Genomic DNA, 26180 nt, shown 5'->3' on the forward strand with positions numbered 1-26180 from the left:
CACTGTCCTTTTAACATTTCCTCTTTCCATGTTTTTACAGCATTTAAAAAAAATTGCTGAGCTTCCCAGTCGAGCACATTTTAAAAATAATCTTTTAGAACTTTTTGTTTTGATCTTCCGGCTAATCTTTCCTTGCATACGGAGAAGCACATTCAGCCTCACATTGCAGGATTAAAGTACATCAAGTCTAAACTTTGTAAAGTTTGCCGAGTGAAGTTAGCAGACCCCTCATTGTGTGGGGAGAAGGAATACATGTGCGGCTGGAGCCATGGACCTGTGACCCTCTCTGTTGCCCTCGCCAAGTCTGAGAGACCACAGTACATCCTCCAGCGTTTGGGGTCCCTGTACAGTCCTGCGGCTCGCTCTATCTCTTCTGCAGGGAGTGCTGGCGTCTGCGATAAGTCAGATATGAGCAGTTGAAACCAAGGTGTTTAATGTGGCAGCCTAGGGAGATAAGACGTTGCTTGTGCAGAAAGCCACATGCAGGGTTTTGCTGCCGGTGATTCCCACGTCGCCCTGGGTCTTATCGTCTCGTGCTGCTTGTGGCTTTTTTTTTCCTCTTTTATACTCATTTTCGCTCATTCTAACTTGGTTTGTGGCTTTTGTGTTTCCTTATTTGGGACGCCAGCTGCCAACGTAATGTTGCCCCACACAAGACCCTGGTGATTTCAGCGTTACCACTTTAGGAATAGCGCTGTCACCATGCATTTATCCAGCAGTGCCCGCTGCTGATTGTGAATAAAGGCCCCTTTTCTGTTTGTCACTCTGTAATTGTTGTCTGTTCAAGTGGACGTTGGCTCATGGCTGACTTTTCCATGGGATGAAAGGTCTGGATGAATTGTCACTGTTGGAGTAAATTCTGGTCACACTAAGTTATGCCCCATGCATGACAGATTGCGTTATCTGCCACACCAATACGCTGACCGCGGCCAGTACCCGAGGGTGGGGCTTCTCTATCTAGCATCACTCTGGGACAGTGCAGGAGGCTGAGTGATTAGTGGCCAGCTTGCAGAAATGCACAGCGTACTCTCTATAGATTGTTGGGTTAAAGTAAGATTGTTTACTAGCATTTTTATCTACATTCGGGAGGTCACTTTCTTTCTAGATAGAGCAGGAAGTGTTCTATAGATTGTAAGCTTGCGAGCAGGGCCCTCTTACCTTTATGTCTGTCTGCTACTACCCAGTTTTGTTTTATTCATGTTGTTCCCAGTTGTTAAGTGCAACAGAATATGCTGCGCTATATAAGAAACTGTTAATAAATAAAATAAAAGTGGTCGAAAAAAAGGTATTAATTATTGATCAGTTATCTGTATAGAACACACATATTCCGCAGCGCTTTAGAGAGATTATGTCAGTCACTCACATCAGTCCCTGCCCCAGTGGAGCTTACACTCTATATTCCCCGCCATATGTATACACACTAGAGATAATATTTATTTTTTTGTCGGCAGCCAATTAACCTACAGGTATGTTTTTAGTGTGTGCGTGGGAGCCCGAGCACCCAGCAGCCATGGGAGAACGTAGAAACTCAATACAGAGAGGGCCTAGGTGAGAATGGAAATCAGGGCCCCAGTGCTATGAGGTTTTGGGTTCTATTGTATGAGGCAGCAATGCTACCCACTGCACCACCATGCTGCTAAAAATGGTGTTATGCTTAACTGTATTTTAGGTAAATAGCTTGGAGAGGTAACAAACCCATACTCCCATTATGCGGATTCATTTAAAGGAAGATGTAAAACACTGGAATGTTTGGAGTTCTCATGAATGAGCGCTTTGCTATAGGATGCAATTATTTTGCTTGCACCGAGCTTTAATAACGTTTAAAATCATATTGGGTTGCGCGGAGATGCGTCTCCCAATGCTGGCCTGAGGATCTGCTATACAAGCCGGAACACCCATGTATCACACGCTGCCGCTCATTATCACCTATTTAGGAAAACGGTATTTAAATGTAAAAGCTGTGCGTGTAATGAGGTCAGGGGTCACGGAGAGAGGCTGGCCCCTATAGAGTAACGTCAGGCCACATGCCGCGACTTATACAATGGACCGTCAAAAATGAATTCCGAATGACAAAAAGAGTTTGGAGAAGTTAGTTACCGTGTCATTTGTAGTGTTGTGTGTCTGCGGCGTCCGAGCCGCAATCATCATTGTACGCAGATAGGCTTCCATGATATAGTGCGAGATGTACTGTAACGGCAAAAATGTATGATTTTCTATTATTATTAAACATTGATTTTTCTATATTTTTTATTTGATTGACAAACTACTTAGTTATATCCTCACATTAGGTTACAGAAAATAGCAGGAGCGTAAGGTAGTAAATCTGGGTTCCCCGACTACCTGCGAGTACAACCACTTTGCACCTGTCTATGCACAGACTAAACAGACCCCGCCCACTTCAGTCACATGACACAGTGAGGCACTAACCTAGTATGAATAGTAGCATACGATATATGTGTTGTTACAGATATAGGGGGTATTCAATTTGGGAGCGAAAAGTCTGTGCTGGACTTTGCGCTCCACATCGGAGGTTTTGCAGGGATAAAGTATCGGGCGCATGCTTGCTTTATCCCCACATCAATTAGGAGCCAGCGAAAACGGGACCCGGCGGAAAGGTAAGTATCGAAAAAAATTGGGGAATTTTCGGGAATTTATCCTGGAACCCCCCCCCCTAATGATGTACAGATATGGGGGATCACTGTGGGTACCCCCATTTTTCCCTGCTGGAGGTGATCACTCCCATTTTGAAAAAACAACATTCTGACCCCAACACTCTCTCAAATTACCGTCCTATCTCCCAGCTCCCTTGCCCCTCCAAGCTACTGGAGAGACTTGTCTACACCCTCCTCACACACTTTCTTAACACCCACAACTATTTGGATCCACTTCAGTCCGGCTTTCGTTCCCAACACTCCACAGAGACAGCACTGACTAAGGTAGTAAATGATCTGGTCACTGCCAAGCTAAAGGCCATTATTCACTTCTAATTCTTCTAGATCTCTCAGCTGCCTTTGACACTGTTGACCACTCTCTTCTCGTACAAACACTACAATCCATAGGTCTTCAAGACACAGCTGTTTCTTGGTTCTCATCCTACCTGTCTAATCGCTCTTTCACTGTTCGCTTTTCTGATTCTACCTCCACTTCACTACCTCTATCAGTTGGAGTACCGCAAGGTTCAGTATTAGGTCCTCTGCTTTTTCTCAACATATACCACCTCTCTTGGCAAACTAATCAGCTCTTTTGGTTTTCAGTATCATCTGTACGCGGACGATACTCAAATCTACCTATCCTCTCCAGATTTATCGCCATCTGTATTGGTCCGTGTCACTGAATGTATTTCTGCCATTTCATCTTGGATGTCATCGCGCCACCTCAAACTTAATATATCCAAAACAGAATTAATTATATTTCCACCGGCCAATAGTAGTTACCAACCTGATATCTTTATTACTGTTGACAACTCGACAATCAACCCCACCCCACAAGCTCGCTGCCTAGGTGTCATCCTTGACTCTGAACTGTCTTTTGCTCCCCACATTCAATCTGTCTCTAAATCCTGTTACATACATCTAAAAAACATAGCCAAAATTCGACCATATCTTACGCAAGACACTGCAAAAACTCTAATACATGCACTCATAATTTCCCACATTGACTATTGCAATAGTCTCCTTATTGGTCTTCTCAAAAACAGGCTCTCCCCACTACAATCCATTTTGAATGCAGCTGCGAGGTTGATCTTTCTCACCAAACGTCCAGTGTCTGCTGATCCACTCGGTCAGTCCCTCCATTTGCTGCCGGTCTTCTACCGTATTCAATTTAAAATACTTACACTCACACATAAAGCTATTAACCAAACCACACCAACATACATCTCTTCACTTATCTCAAAATATCTTCCAACCCGACATCTCCGTTCTGCACAAGATCTGCGTCTCTCATCCCCGCGCATTACTTGTTCCCATGCACGGTTACAGGACTTTTTTCGGGCTGCACCCACCCTGTGGAATGCCCTCCCACGCACTATAAGACTTTCCACTAGTCTCCAAACATTCAAGCGTTCTCTGAAAACTCACCTCTTCAGACAAGCTTATCAGATTCCAGGACCGCCCACCGAATCTTTTATAGCTCCCTATCTAACTCTCTTCTTATAGTAAACACCTATCACATCTTCTCTTTCTTCAATTTAACATCCTCCTAACCCTAGGCCAACTTTCCAGTGTGATTGGATCATACAGCCCACCAAGAATATCTGCAATTGGGCTGGACCAATTTGCAATATATAGCACCTATCCTTGTGTATCAACACCTATTTCCCTACAGATTGTAAGCTTATAAGCAGGTCCCTCTTACCCTTATGTATGTGTCTTACGTATGTCATGTATGTATGTCTTACAACCCAGTATAATGTTAATGTTGATTCAAATTGTAAAGCGCGACGGAATTTGCTGCGCTATATAAGAAACTGTTAATAAATAAATAAATAAAATAAATTAGGGTTTTTAAATAGCCACGGCAGGTGCTTTTTTGCGGCTCTGAAGAAGGGGTGAAGAATAGCACTTAGGTTTTTTGGTTTTTTTTGGGAAAAAAATATGCTCATCAAAGTTGGGGTACATGAAAATGGGTGCAAGAATATTTTTAAGTCCCTAAAGTGCATTTTTAAAATTCTTCAAAAATGCACCTGGCACCACTACCCGCATTCTGCGAAACACCTGCCGCATACATGGGGACCCCCCCTGAATCAATTGTGCTACTTTAAAACTTTGTTCCCCTATTTGTTTTTTTTGTTTTTTACCCCAAAAACCAAGTTAATTTTTTGGGGTGTCCCTATTTAAAAAAAAAAAAAAAGTTTTTCACACATTCCCAAGGGTGCAGGCTATTTTTTTTTTTTTTTTTAAGCCTGCACCCCTAAAGTCCAATTCTGTACTTTTTTCACCACCTCTGCAGTGGTGAAAACTTATCCCCAGCGAAAAGTCTCTGTAATTGATACGGGGATACATGAAAATGACGAAAATGATGTAATCGGCGATAAATTATTGCCGATAACAGCTTTTCGGAGCCTAATTGAATACCCCCCATAGATGTATATATGGATTCTTTACGTGCTGCTGCCGGCATGGAAGCACTTCACATTTATAAATCATCGGAAATGTTTCCATTCCAGAGACAGATTTATTCTGTGTTTAGAACTGAGACAAAGACGTTGGAGAAAATACTGTACATTGTTCTATCAGTGAAGGTTCAGACGAACATTGAATCCTTCTCGTCCAATGCTCGCCTCTAAGTGCATGTTGATTTTCTCAAGATATCACCGTGTACCCGAGAGGCCGCCTTGGCGGATATCTCTTTATAACGCACCTATTGCCGCAGAGGCGGTTATTTTCTGGGCGGGGCAAGTATTCATGAAGAATCAGCAGATATTTTCACAAGTGACTTAGTGATGTCACAGAACGCACTTTTTGCCACCGTTCCCAGTGAATTACTAAGGTGAAAGTGAAAACCAAAATGGCCGCTCCCGTGATTTCAACCACTCTGCGATGGGTCTGCGTGGTCACTGCGATCGCAGCCCTGATCGCAGTGGCCGGTTCGCACATGCGCAACAATCGCCCTTAGCAACTGCGATCCAAGCTGAATCAGGTCCTGAGTCCCCGTGTGTGCACCGTTAAGCTGCACTGTGACAAGTCTGTATGTTGCACACATCTAGTGGAAGCTTGGCAAGTATATAGTCACACTCGGCGTGGTACATTCAAGTGTTCCCTGCATTTTTAGTTTTAACGCGGTGTTGTATCATGATCGTATCGGTATGCACCCAATAGGCGTGATGTGGTTGTGTATAATGAAGTATAGTGTACACTGAGTTACGTGGGGCTGTTCACACTTGTGTGTTGTGCATGACAAAGAAATGCTGTATATTGTATAGAATGAAGATTTATGTTGTGTGGTTATCATAGTCATCTATTAATGCTTCCGACACTAAAACTGTACAAGTTGGTAGAGAAAAGGGCGAAAAATGAAATATACATCTATAGATCGATTTAGGTACAATGACACAACATTAATGGTCACACAATTTTATATATATATATATATATAAAAAAGTAAACTCTAGTATTTGATATCAGGGTTCCATTATGTAGAAGAATTCCTGTAAGTGACGCTATGAAGAGGCATTTCCGATCCCGTGCCGAGCTGCTCGCTCATGTGCTCGCTCATGTGCTAATTACCGGCAATATCCGCTGCGCGCGGACTGCTGGCGATAATCTCAATGGCTACTTCGTCCTTGGCACTGCATGCATGGCGCGATCAACATGATCGGACCACGGTCCACCAGCACCGCACAGCTGTGGCGTTAATATCTGAATGAGCCCCAGGCTTCGCACAAAGGACCTGATTCAGACCCGCTCGCTAGGAAGCGTTCGCTCGTAGCCGCCGATGGTTCGCAGTGCGCGTGCGCGAACCAGTCCGAACAGTCGGGAAGCGTGCGCTCGCTGCGCAAAGACTGCCCAGCTGAGTGAGTGACGGGAGAAGCCGTTTGCGGGTGGTGTCAGGGGCAGGTCTTTGAAAACGGGGGAGTGGAGGTGCGGACGCAGGCGCGCCTGAGCGTCTCAACGCCGTTGCAGTGGTGTGCATAATTAAGATGCAGCGTCATAGTTCATATTTGCGAAACAATCGAAAACAGCTTTACACATTGGACGAGCATGTGCACTAGTATTAATGTCCCTTTAGGATAAGTTGCATGTCCGTACCCTTGTTATAGAGCCAAGCTCAGGCTATTGTGTTGTAATATTGTTCCTAAATGTCACAGGAACAATTATTTTGCTATTTGAGCGTGTTGATTGCCAGAGATACATGGCAGAGCTGCGAGATTTCGCTGTGAACCACTCCTGAACGCTGGATGTCATGTGTCTATGGCTGCCTACATTTGACTTAGGGCCTGATTCAGCAAGGAACGCAAAGGAGAGAACGCACGCACTCGGCCGATGGTTTTGCACTGCGCATGTATCACACTGCGCGTTCGCGAACTAGCCAGTTTCATCGGGATATGGTACGCGCAGACTGTACGCAGAACCCTCCGATATTGATTGACAGTGCCGTTTGTGGGTGGTGACGGGGGGTGGTCAGGCGAAGACAGGCGTTATAACGCCGTTATAGGGGCGTGCATAATTAAGGCAGTGCGGCGGCATACGCAGCAATGCCGTAAGCTGTACACAGGAAACGGCCAAAATCCTGCGGCAGGTCAGGTCAACTACTATTATGCTAATGTGTCCGATGGTTCTCGATGTTACCGATGTTTACGCTATCCTGCGTACTGATCAGGCTGTGAGTAAAGGGAGATGGACGGCTTAATATAGGGCTTGGCGTCTGTATATAGTCCTGCGGTCTCCGTGCGTATATATTGATTAGCATATTCTCGCAGTGGACGGGTGCGTGCGCCTGCTAGCGTTCGTTCCTTGCTAAATCAGGCCCTTTAGAGATTTATATAATGGTGCACATCCCTATAATATGGTTACTTGGATAGTCAGCAGTGAATAAACCCTCCAGTGTTCTCTGTGCTTGGGCATTGAACAAATACTATACAACACGTTGCGTTTCCGTGTGAACCGGCCAAATGTAATAGGATGAGAGTTTAGAAAAGTGAGAGTTTCTGACACTTTTTAAACTTTGCCAATGTAATAGAGTCCAAAAACAAAGTAACAGCGAACTTGCATGTTTTTTTAGACTTAAAAAACTCTCACAATTTAAAATCTCATTCAGATGTTTTCGTATTTTGAAGATAAAACTCAACCAATGGCCCTCATTCAGAGCCGTACGCTCTGAGCAGAGCGCACGCTCTGCATGAGGGCCGGGCTCCATTTTCATGGAGCGTCCTCCTGGACGCTCGTATAGCTGTGGGTCACCACCCACAGGCTATACGAGCGTGCATTTTGATGGCCGCGATGGTCGTGACCATCGCGACCATCGAAATTGCGAGCCGGAGCCTGCGGTTGAGGTTTTCAACCGCAAGCTCCGGAGTGATTTTGGCTCTATCAGAGCCAAAATCACTCCCACTGACATCACTAGTGATGTCAGTGGGCCGGCTTCTGACGGGAGGCGTTCCCGTGGGAACGCCCCCGTCAGGGAGGCACGCCCCCGGCACGCCCACCAAAGGGGGCGTGCTGTCAATCAACATTGACAGCACGCCCCCTTTGATCGGACACAACGAGCGAAGGAAAGTCCTTCGCTCGTCGTGTCTGGCGAATGCGCACGACGGAGCTCCCTCCGTCGTGCGCATGCTCAGTGCAGACCATCGACCCACTTGCGAGCGGACAGCCGCTCGCGAGTGGGTCTGAATCAGGCCCAATGTGAGAGTTTACTGCTAAACTCTCACATTTTCCAAACTCTCACCCTATTACATTTGGCCCTTAGTCTTTTTTTTTTTTTTTTAAATTACATAGGGGCTTGATTTGAATGCAGTGTTGGACAGGGACTATGGCCCTCATTCTGAATGAGGACAGCCGCTAGTATTTTGAAGTGCGGCCTCCTGGTCGCTAGCTAAGCTGTAGGTTACCCCCCACGCTTTAGCGACCGACCAGGTTGATGGTCGCGATGGTCAAGACCATCGCGACCATCGGGGCTTACGACGAGACCCTACGATTGGGTCTCGGCAATCGCAAGACCCAGGGAGCTCCCTGCTCTGATCGAGCAGGAAGCTCCCCACTGACATCACTGCTGATGTCAGTGCGGCCGCCCACAAAACGGCAGGCGTTCATTAAGGGACGCCTCCGTTTGTGAAACCACCCCCCCGCCACGCCTACAAAACGGGGCGAGCTGTCGATCAACACCGACAGCCGTCCCTTTTGTAGTGAGCTCCGGATCGAGAGAATTTCTCTCTCGCTCCAGGGCTTGCGCGTGCGCAGTGCGTCCGCTGCACGTGCGCAGGGCCTAAACATCGACCCTCTTTTGCGAGCGGGTCTGAATGAGGTCCTATATACTCAATCTCAGCTCATTTATCCCCTGGTTTGAACGAGGACATACTTACCCCACACACTTATCACATTTAATGTTCACCATCAGCGGATAGCAATAGACACAACGGGAGAAGGTTCAAATTTACCATTTGGTTTTAATGACAGTTTAATGTAACTTGGAATTCCCTTCATCACTGGATCTATTGCTGTATCTCTAGCACAGACACACAGGGACCCCCCAGGTGTACATTCACCCAGAGGGATGTGGTGGTCACTCTAACACCATCCCCCTTCTAGGCCTCTGACCAGATTCTAATTAATATGTAATCCTGCCTGTTTTGCACAACTATACTGTTGGCCTACTACTTTATATAATACACTTTTTACACCTACAATGGTGCCCACCATGCATCTGTGCCGATAATAGAAATATACCGAAACAATACAAGACCTCTTGGCACGTTATTTCTTCCCATGAATCCAGCTGGGCAGATTGAGCATTCCCCCAAAGGATTTGCTGATCCCTAATATTCTGAACATTAAAACTGCCCTCTGCCTGGTGCACCATGGACCATTTATTTGCCCTTATAAGCATGTAATCTTGGATTTAGTAACTGCTACAACCTCGTTAGAGCAGAGTGACCCCCTGTGCGTATACTTACCTGACATGGGTATACTAACCCCCCCCCCTTGTCCCCCTTACCCTCCCTTCTTGTAGCCTAACCCTAACCCTCCCCACCCCGCACCCCTCCCTGCTATACCCCTTTCAGACATGCCGAGAATCCCGGGAATTTGGCCTGCCTCAGCCAAATTCCCGGGTTGCCGCTAATGTCTGAAAGGTACCTTGCCGACCCTTCAGTCGACCAGGTAATTTCCGGGGACTTATGTCCCGGGAAATTACCCTGCTTATGTCTGAATGGTGCTACCCGAGAATTTACTACTCCCGGGCTGCACCAAGCAGCTTTTACATTCATTTGGCAGCGCAGAGCGTCCTATAGGACGCCTAGCGCTGGTGCTTTGAGTTGGCAGCGCGGACGTTCAGCGCTGCTGCTTTGAGTTGGCAGCGCAGAGCGTCCTATAGGATGCTCAGCGCTGCTGCTCACCACCCCCAGCGCCGGACGCCGGGGACACCCTGCTGCTGGTCTCTGCCACAGCGGGCCGCCCGCACTCCCGCTGGACCACCAGGGCACATTTAAATAATTTAACAATAATAATGAAAAATGCCTGTAGTGATTGGTCGGCTGCCTGCTGCATGGTGATGACAGAGGGGATAGGCTAGGAAGGGCAGAGTAATATTAAAAACTAAAAAACCCGGCTTATGTCTGAAAGGGGTCTACCTGGGAATTTCCCGGGTAGACACTGTAGTGTGAAAGGGGGGTCTTCACCAAATACCCAGGAATTTGCACAGGAGAAATCCCGGGTTTGAGCAGGAAATTTCCCGGGTCGTATGTCTGATAGGGGTATTAGTGGCTAAACCTAAGTCTCCCCCTTCGTGGCTAAACATAACCGTCCTCCCTTAGTGCCTAACCCCTCCCCAGTGGTGCCTAACCCCCCCTAGGGGTGCCTAACCATAAACTCCCCTTTTCTCAAAACCCAACACTTTGGTTTTGGTAATGTCACAAGATTTCGTACGAGTTAAATACTGGACAAATCATTTTGAAACTAAAAACAGCAGCGTGACAGGCAAATGACACACTCAGTACAAATTACCGTGCCTCGGTGACTGCACTTGTGAATGATAGGCCTCCTCAGTTGTGTGTTGGTGACAGAGGTACTTTGAGTGGCACTTTTAGATGTGTTTCATCACCTAGCAAATGCTTTCGTGGCTTCAGGATTTAACGCTCATCATGACAGTATACATTGTTTTTTTTTTTTTTTTTTAAATGAATTGTAATGGACTTTTTCCTTCAGTTTCTAATCAAAATAATACACAATTTTGTGTTGTCTTTTGTTCTTTAGTAATTCGGTGTCTTTTCAGTGTTTTTTTTTTTTGTGGCCTAAATCGCATTGAGAATTCTTGACGTCATCTAGGCATAATTTCCTAATCTTTATTACCCATAACATAGATGCATACATGCTGTTCTATGTGTGCTTGTGGCGTCTTGTTAATGGCTGTGTTTCTGTAGGTTCTGGAGCCCTATTTTCTGGCTCTGGCTTGCTAGGAAGGAGCCATGTGTTCTTAATTTTAAATATTACACTCTTTCTGGAACTGCCCCAGTACAATTCCAACACCAGATAATCAAGTTTAAACTCATGTTTCACGTACGCTGTTTTTCTGTAACAACCCAAATCAGTTTCTGCTGGGCTATCACCAGAGACAAAGGGCCTGTCTTTCCTCACAGCGGTATGAGGACGCCATAATTCCTCAAATTGGATTTCTGCTCCTCTCTGCAGAACAGGGCTCGGATTGTTGCTGCATCCATTTTGTCTGGAACCGCAGATTGTTCTTCCGAGGCTGTGCATGGCGTCACTAGACGCCATTATCGGCGCTGCCACATTATTTTTTTTTCATTACAGAGGCAACGAAGGGCCTGATTCAGTTCTGTACGCAAACCCGATGGAATGGGTCCCGCGATCATGCTTGCAGTGCCCCCTGGGTCGCACCCTGGTTGACAGAGTGCGGCCATTTGTAGGCGACGACTGGGTCCGTTCCACAAAAGCTGTGTTGCCTAAGCTGTGTCGCCTCCGTTTTGTGGGAGTGCCGGAGGTCAGAGCCTGCCCCCCCGGCTGCGGGACACCACCGGGTATCCTTAGTAACCAGAGGCCGATGGTCGTGCGAGTGATCCTATGACTGCGATCACTGAAGCATTCGGGCGGTAACTCTCTACTACAGACGCCTCCTGCCGCTTTTACGTACGTTAGCATCGCTGCTGCTATCGCCGTCCACGTCAGAATCGGGCCCTATGAATGACAGTGCAAATTCAGATTTGTCCGTAAGTCAGCAGCAAATGCACTTCCACCGCATGCGCGAAACTTAATGAGGGCATTCATGCAACTGTGCACCAGTACTGCCCCTATTCTGCCAGCCTGTGGAAGTGGCCACCATCATTATCAGCGTGCACTCGCACTAGCGCTGTACCTGGTGCAATCCCATAGCTGATGCCTCACCCAATGTAGACGAAGGGCCTGATTCCCAGATTTGCGCAATGTCGATATTTACGCTGATTGACCGATTTTTAGCCATTTCGCATGCGTGAAAGCCGTACTGCGCATGAACAGAGGATTCACTCGCAAAGTGAAGTGAAAGGTAGTAAGCGTTTGTGGGAGGGAACAAGGGGACGCCCATGTAAATGCCATTTCATGGGCGTGTATAAATCAGCCATGGCGATCTGCGCAGCAGGAGAGCTCTCAGCGTGTCAGGAGAGCCGCAGTGTTTGAGACAGGTCAGACTTCGCTCAGAAGCTGCGTGGCTGCGTCGATGTTACACTGATGTCGTTGGACGCATATGAGAAGTCAGCAGTGGGCGTCCCTATGCTGGGGGCAGCTTTGGAAGACATTGGCCTATGTACCCGTTCACCTGACAGAATTATTTTTGTTGAGATGGAGACAGCTCTGTCTGTCTCTGCAGTGACCGCCACAATCGGTGCAACTACGCAGACAGGACGCTGTGGTTCGCAGTGCACAGGACAGGAGACTAGAATAAAAAAAATATGTGCGTGTGTGTTTGCACCTGAATAGAGTGTGAAAATGATAGTGGAAACCATTCTCTCTAGTGCACCCGCATTAGGGATTATTGCAGTTTTCTGAACTCTGCCTCCTCTAATCACTAAAGTCAACGCATTAAGGAAATAAGACCAGTGTTGTCCCAGCTGCGAGTGAAAAGGTGTTTACCAACCCCAGCTCAAAAGTGTTAGACCTGTGGTGTGACCGACTCTTAAGCATCAGTGGGTATAAAAGCCTTAAGAATGAAAGTAAAACTGCTCAATAGCTGGAATTTCCACTGTATCTCTCTTAAAGTAGGAGGCAATGGAGTATTTCTATATCATCATTCCTTGCTGCGTTACTGTGTTTGATATTGTCAGAACATGTGTTACCTAGGAGACTGCAAGCTCATCATTCAGATCTATGAAACATTTGGCCTTTGTGAACTACGGCTTCTCTTGTACTCCATCGCAACAACCCTTCAGAATGATGATATGATAGATGCTGACTTAAAGAATGGTGGAATTTCACAGGACGTCGGGATCTTTTGTTGCAAATAAATGTCTAATAACAGTGAGGATTACAGTCATCTGTCCGCCATTGTAACTGAGGAAGATCAGGAATGTTGTCCATTCTTCCGGCGAGTGCTAAACGTGTCCTAATACTGCAGCACACACAGGGTTTTGGAAGCAATATCTAAAAGGGCGGAAGGAAAGTATACTTAATTTAAGGAAAGAAAACAAACTTGCTTTAATTACCTTGGCATGCAGAGTAAACTGAGGCAGGCATTAATATAACTACTTGTTCTCCAAAACACTTAACTGTTACAGCTAAAGCAGGGAGGCCTGGGGCACATGTATTCACTGGTGCTCGGAGGGGCTTTCTGCTGGGGGCTGTTTGCTTCAAGACAAAAAGAGGTTGACAAAACCTCGGATCTAAACGTTGCCCTCTTCCAAATTGCGTACTACGATCCAAATGAAAATCCCTGGGGAGGATCTGGTTCATTTTAACATTAACTGTATTTTTATGGACATAAGCTGTAAGAGGTTACATATCCCATATTAATGTTTTAAAGGTTCACAACACAATAGATATTTGACTATGATGTAAGTGTGCATAAAACCTTATCGGAGCAGTACATCTGCACACTGCACGTACGGTATTTACGTGTTCCTTGGCGTTAAACTGAAACGGAAATGTTCTTATTAGTACAATCCGTGATTTAAAAGGGCCATTAAAGCCATTAGTCTCTGACCCCGGTGAGGTTCACTGAACCTTATTAGTTGCAGAGGTTTTATTGCAGTTAGTCAACCTTACATTTTGTTAATTGTCCCGTTACCCTTTTTGTAATACTGTGTTGTGACATCGTTTAATGAACCACCAGGTTCTAGGGGGTATAATTACTAAAGTGCGGGTTTTTAGAAGTGGAGATGTTGCCCATAGCGACCAATCAGATTCTACTTCTACTATTATCTAGCACCTTCTAGAAGATAATAGCTAGAATCTGATTGGTTGCTATGGGCAACATCTCCACTCTCACTTTAGTAAATATATACCCATAGGACTGAAATGACTATAGAATGTCAGCTTGCGGGCAGGGCCCCCTTAGATCTTTGTCTGTCATCATTATACAGTCTGGTTTTATGAATGCTTTGTTCCCAGTGGTATGTGCTACGGTTTGTGCTGGCACTATATAAGTAAATGTTAATAAATTAAAGTCACTGAAATGAAAACTTAAAAATCAAGGATTATTGGTGATATGTTTTTAATTGAGCAACCCCCACTCTCAGAATCATCTATACCCATGTTTTTATGCTTAACGCTAACTGAATTAATTAACAAATGTCTTACTTTATGTATACAAATTAGCTTTTGCACCATAGTTTCACCGTATGGGAAAGACCAGTGACTCCTTACCCCAATTAGCTAATTGAGGTGTCTCGTTAACCCCTGGTTGGTGAGATGCCAGGCTGGATTTGTGTAGAATTCAGAGAGGTTGCAGGTCAGGGAGTTATAAACCACCGTCAGTAAATGAGATAACCTTGTCATGCAACATATATTGGTAAACCCGGCAGAAATAGTTTTTTTTTTTTTTTTTTAAATTCTTAAAATCATAACTTTTTTTCCTTTATACTATTTGTTATGAATTCAAATTTTAGATCATAACATTTTGGGCTCGTTATGAAATCACCACACTATAGACCAGTGGTTCCTAAACTTTTTTGAATAACGGCGCCCTAGAGTATCAACATTATTTTCACGGCAAAACTTTGTTATTGAGAAGTTCAGAACAAAATGTAGTAAAGTGAAATAAATTGTGCTTATCTGTCATTCTTAGGGTCAGTTATGTGGTGGTGGACAGGTCTGCGCTTCTGTTTGTCCACATATTTACATTACATTGACCATAAATAATTTGATTTCATGGTGGACCACCAACCAGAGGCACCCCTACAAGTGTCCCAAGGAACCCCAGGGTGCCACGGCGCACAGTTTGGGAACCACTGCTATAGACAATTACCCATTATCTGTACATATTGTTTAAGTAGTTTGGGCCGAATATTTTTTCTCAAAAAATAAATAAATCGTAGACACTGCAGATTTGTGTTGATGTGTCGTCGTCATTTCCTACATTGCGGCATGGAGGGGTCACGGCTGCGAGCAGCGCAGACTCCAGACTTATTTATTTTCTTTTGTTTGTTTTATGTTTCATTTGTTGTCTTTTTTTATTTTTTATTATTTTTTTGTCTTTACTTTGAACTTGAGTATGGTACCGAGAATAACCCATCAAACACCTTCCATCCCCCCCCCTTCCTTCTCCTCGAGCCCCAGGGATCACCTGGTCACTTGTACTCAAGATGACAGTCCATGTCTTCGATGACATCACATGTCTCCGATGACATCACTGCTGTCAGCAGGAGAAGGACAACCACGGGAAAATTAAAATGAATAATTAAACAATGACGGGGGTTGCTGAACTGCGCCTGCTTTTTGCTTGACCCTTTATACTTTTTTCTTTTCTGTTTCTTCATGTGTTTTTTCTTTTTTTTTTTTTCTTTTTCCTTTTTAATGGTTTAGCTAACTTTAAAACGGAGATTGAGTGTAAATGCTTTTAATTGTGCATGTAATGTAATTGGAAGCGTTTCATTTACCTGCTGATGTGAGTTTCTTCTTCATCTTAGTGCGTGAATGTACCTCTAGACCTGCATTTAGCTTCTTGTTGCAGTCCTTTGATGCAGGTAGGACACATTATAAATAGGCTTGTTGCTATGGGGAGTAATAGAAGTCGATGTGTGTTGTATGGATAACCTTTATATGCTCCTTGGACACTGCCGCTCCTTATAAACAAATGACGATCTTTACATATGGCCCGATTGGGAGAAGACATTTGCCTGGCTAGAGAGAAATATGCATTAAATGTTATTTTATATCAGAGGGGAGACATGGCAATAAAAATGTTGCACTTGCTGCTTTCTGGACCTAGAGCACAGGGGACCCATTCACGACTATAGAGTGTACCCCCAAAAACTGGGCTCCGGGTTTGAGGTGCCCGGCTTCTGATATCTCTCCAGCCTTATATTTAAAGTTAAATGCCACGTATAGAACTTTAAAGAGGGGAAGTGTGTTGATGCATTGTCTTACCTGTTAAACTGTACAGTTGTTCACCACGTGCTGCCACAAGTCCAAGAACGTTCATCCCGCATAACATGATAGTGACTCATCGATAAGTGAGCTGTGCAGTGGCTCAGCAATGTCTGATAAAGCAGACTGATATATTACCTTGGTTATCTGTTGTAGATAGGCAATTACAGCCTTTCCATTACCATCCCAGCCACTCTCAGCCAGCATTGGGTGTAGGAAGGGTGTGCAGCCACATTTTACACATTCATCACTTTCATGCCTGAAAACACTCACATGCGATGTGTAGCGATAATACAATAAGTGTGTTCAATGAGTTCCCCTAAAAGAAGAGTTAAAGGAATCACAATGACTCATGTGGTGGCTTTTAGAACAAATGGGCCTGGTAAATATAATTTGTCTTATCAGCATGATGTAAGTATAAATGTGATGGTGAAATACTGGTGATTCTACGGTTCCCTTAAGTAAATATTACACTTGGCTCCATATAGACATTTCCCACCCACCCTGGGTGTTGGAAAGTTGTATCTTTCAGCTAAGACAGGAAGTCGTTACATCTAATTACTTTCTAAGCAAGTTTAGTTGTATAGAGTGCAGTGGTCACGGTAGTGTATAGATCCCCTTCAGTAAAAGTACCTGGAAGTGACGTGGAGTGAGGGCGGAAGTGCAGTTCCATGCCCATAAAGGCCACCAAAAGGAGAAACCTGTCCCCTCGTGGGCTCGCTTCGCTCACCATGCTTCGGGCACGGTGGCTTGCATCGCTCTCCACAGGTTTATATTCCCCCTCTATGTCAATGTGGATAGTAGGGAATGAGGTTGGACAGTAAGTGATGATGTCAGGGTACATCTACAGAAGAAGGCTCTATCCACTACCCTGTGGTTACCTACATGCAGCTGAGGCAGTCATATTGTGTGTGACCCAATATTCATGAGCAGGAACTTGTATGTCCATTATAGTTTCCAAGTGTTCCTAATTCCCAGGCACAGGGGGGGTCCCTCACATATGAACATTGTCCCTCTTGTCACAGTGATGTCCCCCATGTTTCAGCAATGCTCCTCGTGTCTCGGTGATCTCCCTCACATCTCTGTGATGTCCCTCATGACTTTATGATGTCCCTCACATGTTATGTCTCAGTGATGTCCCTCTATCTCATGTCTTGGGGATGTCCCTCATATCTCATGACTTGGTGATGTCCCTCATGTTTCATGTCTTGGTGATGCCCCTCATGTCTCAGATGTCCCTCATGTCTTATGTCCCATTTATGTCCCTCATGTCTCAGTAATGTCCCTCATGTCTCATATCTCGGTTATGTCCCTTATGTCTCAATTATGTCCCTCGCATCCTTCAATCCATCATGCCTCCATAATGACGTCTCATTTCTCAGAGATGTCACTTATGTCTTATGTCTCAGTTATGTCTCTCACGTCTCTATCAATCCTTCTTGTCTTGGTGATGTTCCTCACCTCTCATGTCTTATGTACCTCATGTCTTGGTGATGTTTTTCACCTGTCATGTCTTAGTGAAGCTCCTCATGTCTCAGTGATGTGTCTCATGTCTTAGCAATGTCTCAGGTCTCATGTTTCAGTGATGTCCCTCAAGTTTTAGTGATGTCCCTCACATCTCATGTCTTGGTGATCGTCCTCACGTGTCGGTGATGTCCCTTATGTCTTATGTCTCAGTAATGTCCCTCACGTCTCATGTCTTGTTGATCGCCCTCAGTGATGGCCCTCATGTCTCTGTAATCACTTTCACCTATCAGTAATATTCCCCATGTTTTATGTCTCTGTGATGTCCCTCAGGTCTCACAAATGTCTCTCTGGTCTCATGTTCCCGTGATGTCCATCACATCTCATGTCTCAGTGATGTACCTCATGTCTCAGTGATGTCCCTTACATCTCGTCTCATTGATGACTGTCATGCCTTATGTCTCAGTGATGTCCCTCACGTCTTTCAATCCATCATGCCTCCATGATGACGTCTCATTTCTCAGAGATGTCCCTTATTTCTTATGTTTCGTTATGTCTCTCACGTCTCTGTCAATCCTTCTTGTCTTGATGATGTTTCTCACCTCTCATGTCTTATGTACCTCATGTCTTGGCAATGTTTTTCACCTGTCATGTCTTCGTGAAACTCCTCATGTCTCAGTAATGTGTTTCATGTCTCAGTGATGTCCCTCAAGTTTCAGTAATGTCCCTCACATCTCATGTCTTGGTGATCGCCCTCACGTGTCAGTGATGTCTCCTATGTCTTATGTCTCAGTAATGTCCCTCACGTCTCTTGTCTTGGTGATCACCCTCAGTGACGTCCCTCATGTCCCTGTAATCACCTTTGCCCTCAGTGATGTCCCTCATGTCTCATTGATGTCCCTCAAGTCTCACAAATGTCCCTCTGGTCTCAAGGCTCTGTGATGTCCCTCTGGTCTCATGTCCCCATGATGTCCATCACGTCTCATGTCTCAGTGATGTCCCTTATGTCTCAGTGATGTCCCACACGTCTCATATCTCAGTGATGTCCCTCACATCTTGTGTCTCATTGATGACTGTCATGCCTTATGTCTGTGATGTCCCTCATGTCTCAGTGATGTCCCTCATGTCTCAGTGATGTCCCTCACGTCTCATGTCTCAGTGATGCCCCTCACGTCTCATGTCTCAGTGATGTTCCTCCTGTCTCAGTGATGTTCCTCCTGTCTCAGTGATGTCCCTCATGTCTCAGTGATGACCCTCACGCCATGTCTCAGTGATGTCCCTCATGTCTCAGTGATGTTCCTCCTGTCTCAGTGACGTCCCTTGCGTCTCTGTAATAACCTTCGTGCCTAAGTGACGTCCCACATGTTTCAGAGACATCCCTCACATCTCTCTGTCGCTAGCCTGCCTTCTCATTAATATATTGGTTTAGGCCACAAAATGTCTGCCTCTGCTGCATGCAGGTAATGGGGTTCGTCAGACTAAAAAACATTTTGCACCTTGACCTATCCCTGAGCATTATATATTACAGCTATATGGCATAGAGCAAGATTTAGAGCGACTTATAAAATCACATGTAATCTGCAATATTGAGGGAAAATTCTGCAAAATGAACGTAAAACCAAATGCAATGTGTAACACAACTGTTATTTCCTCTGTCTGCACGGAACCCTTAGCAGATGCCTGCAGTCCCTTCTGCACTGCCCCCTATGTGTCACCCAGTGTTAACATATCTCCGGACCTGGTTTTTAAATACAAGAGTTACAGTACTAGTAACTTTCCTAAACGTGCGGAGGTTTCAGCAACCTGTCATAGCTGGGAATGTATGACACTGTGTGTATAGAGCAGGGTGCCAGGCCGCGGGTCAGGAATGAGCCCGTTATGGAAATATCTTTATGGTCACGCTCAGTTGGTATTTTACATTTATAGAGCAGCAGATAAGAATGTAACAGTGATTTATACTGGTCTATGTGCATGAATTTGCTGTGTTTATTGTTGCTCAGCCCACGTGCTGAGCTCCTCTATGATATGACGGTCAGCCACCTGGAGGGAAGTAATTGCCTACCTACACTGCGCAGAGTGGCTGAGCCAATATTCATCTTACGTAACTGGGTGGGTTAGTGGTATCACTGAAGCATGAGACACTAAGGGGTAAATTTACTAAAGTGAGAATTTTTAGAAGTGCGTTTTAGAAGAGATGTTGCCCATAGCAACCAATCAGATTCTAGCGATTATCCTCTAGAAGGTGCTAGAAAAATATTAAGTAGAATCTGATTGGTTGCTATGGGCAACATCTCTTCTAAAACTCACGACCTGATTCAGACCCGGACGCTAAGAAGCGTTCGCTCGTAGCTGGCCGATGTTCGCATTCTGCGCATGCGTATGGATCACAGTGCGCGTGCGCGAACCAGTGCGAAAGCTCGGGAAGCGTTCACTCACTGCGCATAGACTGCCCAGCAGAGTGAGTGACAGGAGAAGCAGTTTGGGGTGATGACAGGGGCTGGCCATTAACAACGGGGGAGTGGAGGTGTGAAAGCAGGCATGCCTGAGCGTCTTAACGCCATTGTAGAGGCGCCCTCATAGTACACGTCACCTGGTTGTATAGTCCACCTCAAGCGCTGCGTTCGCTTCCGATGGTACCCGATGTACCGATGGTTGCATACACTTCCAGGAGATGACGTGCGCAAGTGGGCGTCTTAAGACAGGCTGGTGGGCGTCTACATACACAAAGTGATTGCACGCCAGGACATAGTGGGCGTGCTTATGCCTTGCTGTGCGATCGCCTGCCATGCCGTCACTTTGCCGAATTTGCATACGCTGGGTGCGAGCGTACGCATCTAGCGAGCGGCTCTGCATGAGCTCCTCACTTCTAAAAACTCTCACTTTAGTAAATTTACCCCTAAGTGCCTCATGCCTCGGTTATCTCACTAGTTCCCTGCTTGTCTGATTGCATTCTTTTGAACAGGTGTCGGCACCGTATGGCACTCCAGCTGCTGTGGAACTCCTGCCAGAGTTTTGCTGTTAGGGTATGCTGAAAACTGCGGCAGGGCATGCTGGGTATTGTAGTTCCACAGCAGCTGGAGTGGCGGAGGTTGCCTGTCCATGCTCTTGAATATTGGTTTGGTCCCTGAAATAGCTGTGTAAGTGTTGGGCCTGCGGTATTTTTGCCCGTTGGTATTAAAATGTTTAAGTCTTTGTTTATCCCACCCACGTGGAAAGTAGCCAAACCTGACCTGCATGCAGCTGCCTGATGTACACACACCTGTGCTACATACCATTCCATTGAACACAAATGTTTTCATCTGTGGGGATGATCAGAGTGCCGGGTGTGATTGTGTGTAAATGTGTGGCGATGTTCTCTGTTGTGTTACATTGTATTGTGTTCTGCTTGTTACATTTCTGCTCCGACATGTGACTGCTCTCTGAGAGATAACTAAGCATAAAGTGTTTTTGTCCTAGTCACTGACCACTGTTTCCAGTAGCGTATGGCGAGGGGCCGCAGATTTTTTTTAATGTGTCTTTGTCCAGGCTTATTGCACCCACTGTGCTCATTTTACAAAACTAGGCGGAGCAAGAAAATCTTTTAGTCAGTTTAGGCATTAGAGTATTGACAGCAGCGCAGAGCGTTTTAGGTCAGTCAGCTTCTGTGTGTCCATATGCGGGAAAGCTCACAGAGGAATGTGCTGGGTCTGTATGTACAGAATGTGTTCACATACACTCTTACTTCCTTGCACATTAAACAGCCCTTGTAGTTGCGCCATGCCATTGCGTTACTCGGTAGCGGTAAACATAATTTTGTGCGACTTTTTTACTTTCAAATGCATCATATTCGCAACGCGATGCGCATAGGACATATCTGCTGATTAAACTGATATGGAGCATTCCTATATTCTCTGCTGTGTATGCATGCAAAATGCTACGTTACAGTGTTAGTCGCTGATACTGTAACGTAGCATTTGGCATGCAGATACACCCGCAGGCTTACGCACAGCATATAGGCATGCCACATATCATTTTAATCAGCAGAAGTTGCCTGTGTTCTTATTCGCATTGCAAAAAGTCGCATGAAAAGACGCGCTATCGAGTCGTACCTCTCTCACGCGTTATGTTTACTGCGACTTGTAGCACACAGACGTAAGATGTATGTAGACACATCTGTAACCAGTCCGAGCATCTGACAAACAGCACAGAGGAGTGAGGAGCTATTCCTGGGTGATAGCCGGGGGTAAATTTACTAAAGTGAGAATTTTTAGAAGTGAGTTGTAAAAGAAATGTTGCCCATAGCAACCAATCAGATTCTACTTACCATTCATCTAGCAGCTTCTAGAAGATAATAGCTAGAATCTGATTGGTTGCTATGGGCAACATCTCTTCTAAAACTCACTTCTAAAAACTCTCACTTTAGTAAATTTACCCCCATGTCTTTACCCACTGATGTTCTCCCTAGTGTTTTACAGATCACTGGGCCTGATTCAGAGAAGTACAGTACGCAATTGCCACCGCAGCTGTGAAAATTTGTACGCAGCGGATCTATGAAAATATGCAAATGTCGCAGTCGCTGGGAGGTGTATCCAGACTGCCACCCACGACTTTGCAAATCAAAGCATCTGCATAAAAAGTCTCAACATCGGTCACAGATCATTAGATTGTCGCAGTCCTGAGTAGGTCATGTTTCCTGTGCATGGGATGGCAGGCACAGGCAGCAAAGCGTCCTGAAAACGCTCACAACACAACGCCACTCCCCGTTACCTCCCCAAAAAGCTGCCGGCCTGTCAATCACATTGCGAATTAAAAATTTCAGCGAGCGACTAAGGGAATATATAGCGGGCGCATGCACAGTTTACAGATAATCTCTCAACTGCAAAAACATCGGCAAATCTCTGAATCAAGCTCGCCGGGGGCTACAGGCGCTTTTCCATGCGGTATATAAAAATGAAACGTGTAACATTCTGCAAGACGCTACCACAACACATGTGAAATCCCCAGTGGGTATGGTAACACTAGAAGCAATGGCCCTTTTATATGCGTTAGGGGCTGTCTTGTTGCTTTCAGTCCTCTGCAGAGTTAGTTGGAGAACACCCACGTTAGATTTCTCCTGCATTGCTGTTAATTTTCCACGATCGAGAACAAGATATAGAGTGTCTGCATGAATCAGTAGGTGATAAATGTGGTTATCAGATAATCAGATATGTTTCAGTGAAGGTTTGTATATACATAAAGAGATAAAGTACACTCAGCCTGTGGTTGCGTTTATATCTGCCCCATAAACAGGTTTTGAATGATTTATTGCGCTGGATGGCTTTATGTCACACCTGATATAAACAGACGCATTCTGACACCGCGCTAACAGTCTGCAGCATCGCCATCCTCTGGTTACTGTTTACATGTGACTTTAGTATAGTTGCACCTTGGTAAACACAACATTGTCTGCCTGTGCACACGCAGCTCCTCCCCAGGTGTCGCACCATTTACTTTGGAATGTAAAAAGTAGTTAGTATACACCTCGTTGCACAAAGTGTGTACCATACAGAGCCCATTGCCTGAGGGGTAGTGTACCATACAGAGCCCATTGCCTGGGGGGCAGTGTACCATACAGAGCCCATTTCCTGGGGGGCAGTGTACCATACAGAGCCCATTGCCTGGGGGGCAGTGTACCATAAGGAGCCCATTGCCTGGGGGCAGTGTACCATACAGAGCCCATTGCCTGGGGGACAGTGTACCATACAGAGCCCATTGCCTGGTGGGTAGTGTACCATACAGAGCCCATTGCCTGGAGGGCAGTGTACCATACAGAGCCCATTGCCTGGGGGGCAGTGTACCATACAGAACCCATTGCCTGGGGGGCAGTGTACCATACAGAGCCCATTGCCTGGTGGGTAGTGTACCATACAGAGCCCATTGCCTGGTGGGTAGTGTACCATACAGAGCCCATTGCCTGGTGGGTAGTGTACCATACAGAGCCCATTGTCTGGGGGGTAGTGTACCATACAGAGTCCATTGCCTGGGGGTAGTGTACCATACAGAGTCCATTGCCTGGGGGGCAGTGTACCATCCAGAGCCCATTGCCTGGGGGGCAGGGTACCATACAGGGCCCATTGCCTGGGGGTAGTGTACCATACAGAGCCCATTGCCTGGGGGGCAGTGTACCATACAGAGCCCATTGCCTGGAGGACAGTGTACCATACAGAGCCCATTGCCTGGGGGGCAGTGTACCATACAGAGCCCATTGCTTGGTGGACAGTGTACCATACAGAGCCCATTGCCTGTTGAGTAGTGTACCATACAGAGCCCATTGCATGTTGAGTAGTGTACCATACAGAGCCCATTGCCTGTTGAGTAGTGTACCATATAGAGCCCATTGCCTGGAGGGCAGTGTACCATACAGACCCCATTGCCTGGTGGTCAGTGTAGCATACAAAGCCCATTGCCTGGTGGGTAGTGTACCATACAGAGCCCATTGCTTGGTGGGCAGTGTACCATATGGATGCCATTGCTTGGTGGGCAGTGTACCATACGGATGCCATTGCTTGGTAGGCAGTGTACCATACAGAGTCCATTGGCTGTGTACCGTAGAGATTTCATTACCCTGTGAGCAGTGTACCATACAGATCTCATTGCCTGGTGGGCAGTGTATCATACAAGCCCATTGGTGGGCACATATCATTCAGAGCCTGTTGCCTTCTGGGCAGTGTACCATAGAAGCCCATTGCCTGGCGGGCAGCGTACCATGCCTAGCCCAATGCCTGCAGGGCAGTGTAGCATACACAGCTCAGCCCTGTTGGTATACAATACTGGGTGCACTTTCTGTATGTTGCCTGGTGATCCATGGTCACATTGTGGCCATATATTAACCAGTCCCTGGTGGCCCAGTTGTAGAATCTACTTTGCCAGTAAAGACCCCCAATTAGTGACCAACTACCGACCGATCTCCCTCTTAAACACAGACCTCAAACTCTTCTCCAAAATTTTGGCAAATAGAATAAATCACATCCTCCCCTCCCTTATCCATCAAGTAGGCTTCGTCTCTTCCCGCCAAGCCCTCGATAATACTAGACGTACAGTAGACCTTATACACCACATTAAACTCTTATCAAGCTCCCCTCACTTCTTCTTGCCGTCAACACCGAGAAGGCCTTCGATATGGTCTCATGGTCCTTCATGACTAACACCCTCCTCAGTTTTGGCTTTGGAGGTAAATTTCTCCAGGATGTTAAGGCCCTGTATTATAACCTCTCTACCTCAGTCCTCGCTAGGGTCCTTCTCTCTGAGTATTTCCCATATCCAATGGCACAAGATAGGGGTGTCCTCTCTCCCCACTAATCTTGCCCTAGTCATTGAACCCCTGGCCTGCAGGATACGAGCGAACCAAGATATCTCTGGCGTCTCTGTGGGGGCTCGTTTTACAATTTTTCTCTATTCGCCAACGGTGTCCTTCTTACCCTTACCAACCCCCTGATATCTCCTCCGAACTTATTTCGAAAACTCTTGGGCAACTATCCGGCTACAAGATAAATCCCGTCAAGTCAGAAGCCTTACCTTTTTCATATTCTGAAACAGTCCCTAGCTCTCATTCGTCTTAATTTTACTTTCAATTGGCGAACGGAATCCATCAAATACTTATAAAAATGTTATAACAGTCTATACAAAGCAAACTACCCCCCTTCCTATAGAGAACAGGATATCTCCGTTGGCGAACTTTATTTATCTCTTGGGTTGGTCGCATTAATGCGATTAAAATGAATGTCCTGCCCAAACTACTGTACCTTTTTCAGACTCTTCCTGTGACAGTTCCATATCATGTTCTTTCCTCTCTTCAATGAAACAATAGGAGACCCCGTCTGCGTAGGGACATTCTTTTTAAGAGCACCACAGCTGGAAGACTTGGTCTCCAGTCGTTTGGCTAAAAACTATCAAGCCTCCAGACTGAGCCAGTTAGTTGCTTGGCACTCCCCCAAAACTACTGGGTGCTACTCAGTAAGATCTCCTCTGTTTTTGACCTACCGTAGCTCCTTCGGAAACATAGACCTCTTTCCACTTTGTCGATTCCCTCAATTGCACTCACTTTGTCAATTTGGGACTCTCTTAACTCAATATTCGCCATATCTAATCATCCTTTTCCTCAAACGCCTCTGTGGTTTCATCCCCCCTTCCTCCCCAGGCCATTTGCATCACATGGTCTCCACTTGGTCTGCTGCCGGCATCACCCGTTTTCTTCACATTCTGGGAGGCTTTGCACCACAATCTTTCTTGAACTGCTGGAGAAATACTCTCTTCCTCAGTCTTGTTTCTATCAATACCTCCAGATCAGTCATTTTCTCACTTCATCTCCGGACTCCTTACGGAACCCCGTGGCGATGGGACGTCTATGCATCTATAGGCCTATGGATAAGGGCATCATATCCCAAATTTATCAGTCCATCCTAATGCAGGATTCTCCTCCTCTGGCGACCCATTAACAAATCTGGCAATCGGATTCAGACATTTCTT

The 26180-nt window shown here is 45.8% G+C and overlaps 1 protein-coding gene across 24 annotated transcripts in view; it reads left to right on the forward strand.

Moving 5' to 3' along the window:
• Positions 1 to 26180, forward strand: part of TCF7L2 (transcription factor 7 like 2) — a 226595-nt gene that overhangs the window by 58218 nt on the left and 142197 nt on the right. For 13 of the 24 annotated variants that reach the window (XM_088465734.1, XM_088465748.1, XM_088465740.1 and 10 more), the window contains exon 4: positions 15773 to 15829. The exons of the other annotated variants lie outside the window; for them this stretch is intronic. In XM_088465734.1, the coding sequence (XP_088321860.1) occupies positions 15773 to 15829 (57 nt within the window). The remainder of the gene's footprint in view (positions 1 to 15772; positions 15830 to 26180) is intronic. 24 annotated transcript variants of the gene reach the window in all.

Source organism: Taudactylus pleione, unplaced genomic scaffold, assembly GCF_031769625.1.
Source record: "Taudactylus pleione unplaced genomic scaffold, aTauple2 ptg000008l, whole genome shotgun sequence".
Taxonomy (NCBI): domain Eukaryota; kingdom Metazoa; phylum Chordata; class Amphibia; order Anura; family Myobatrachidae; genus Taudactylus; species Taudactylus pleione.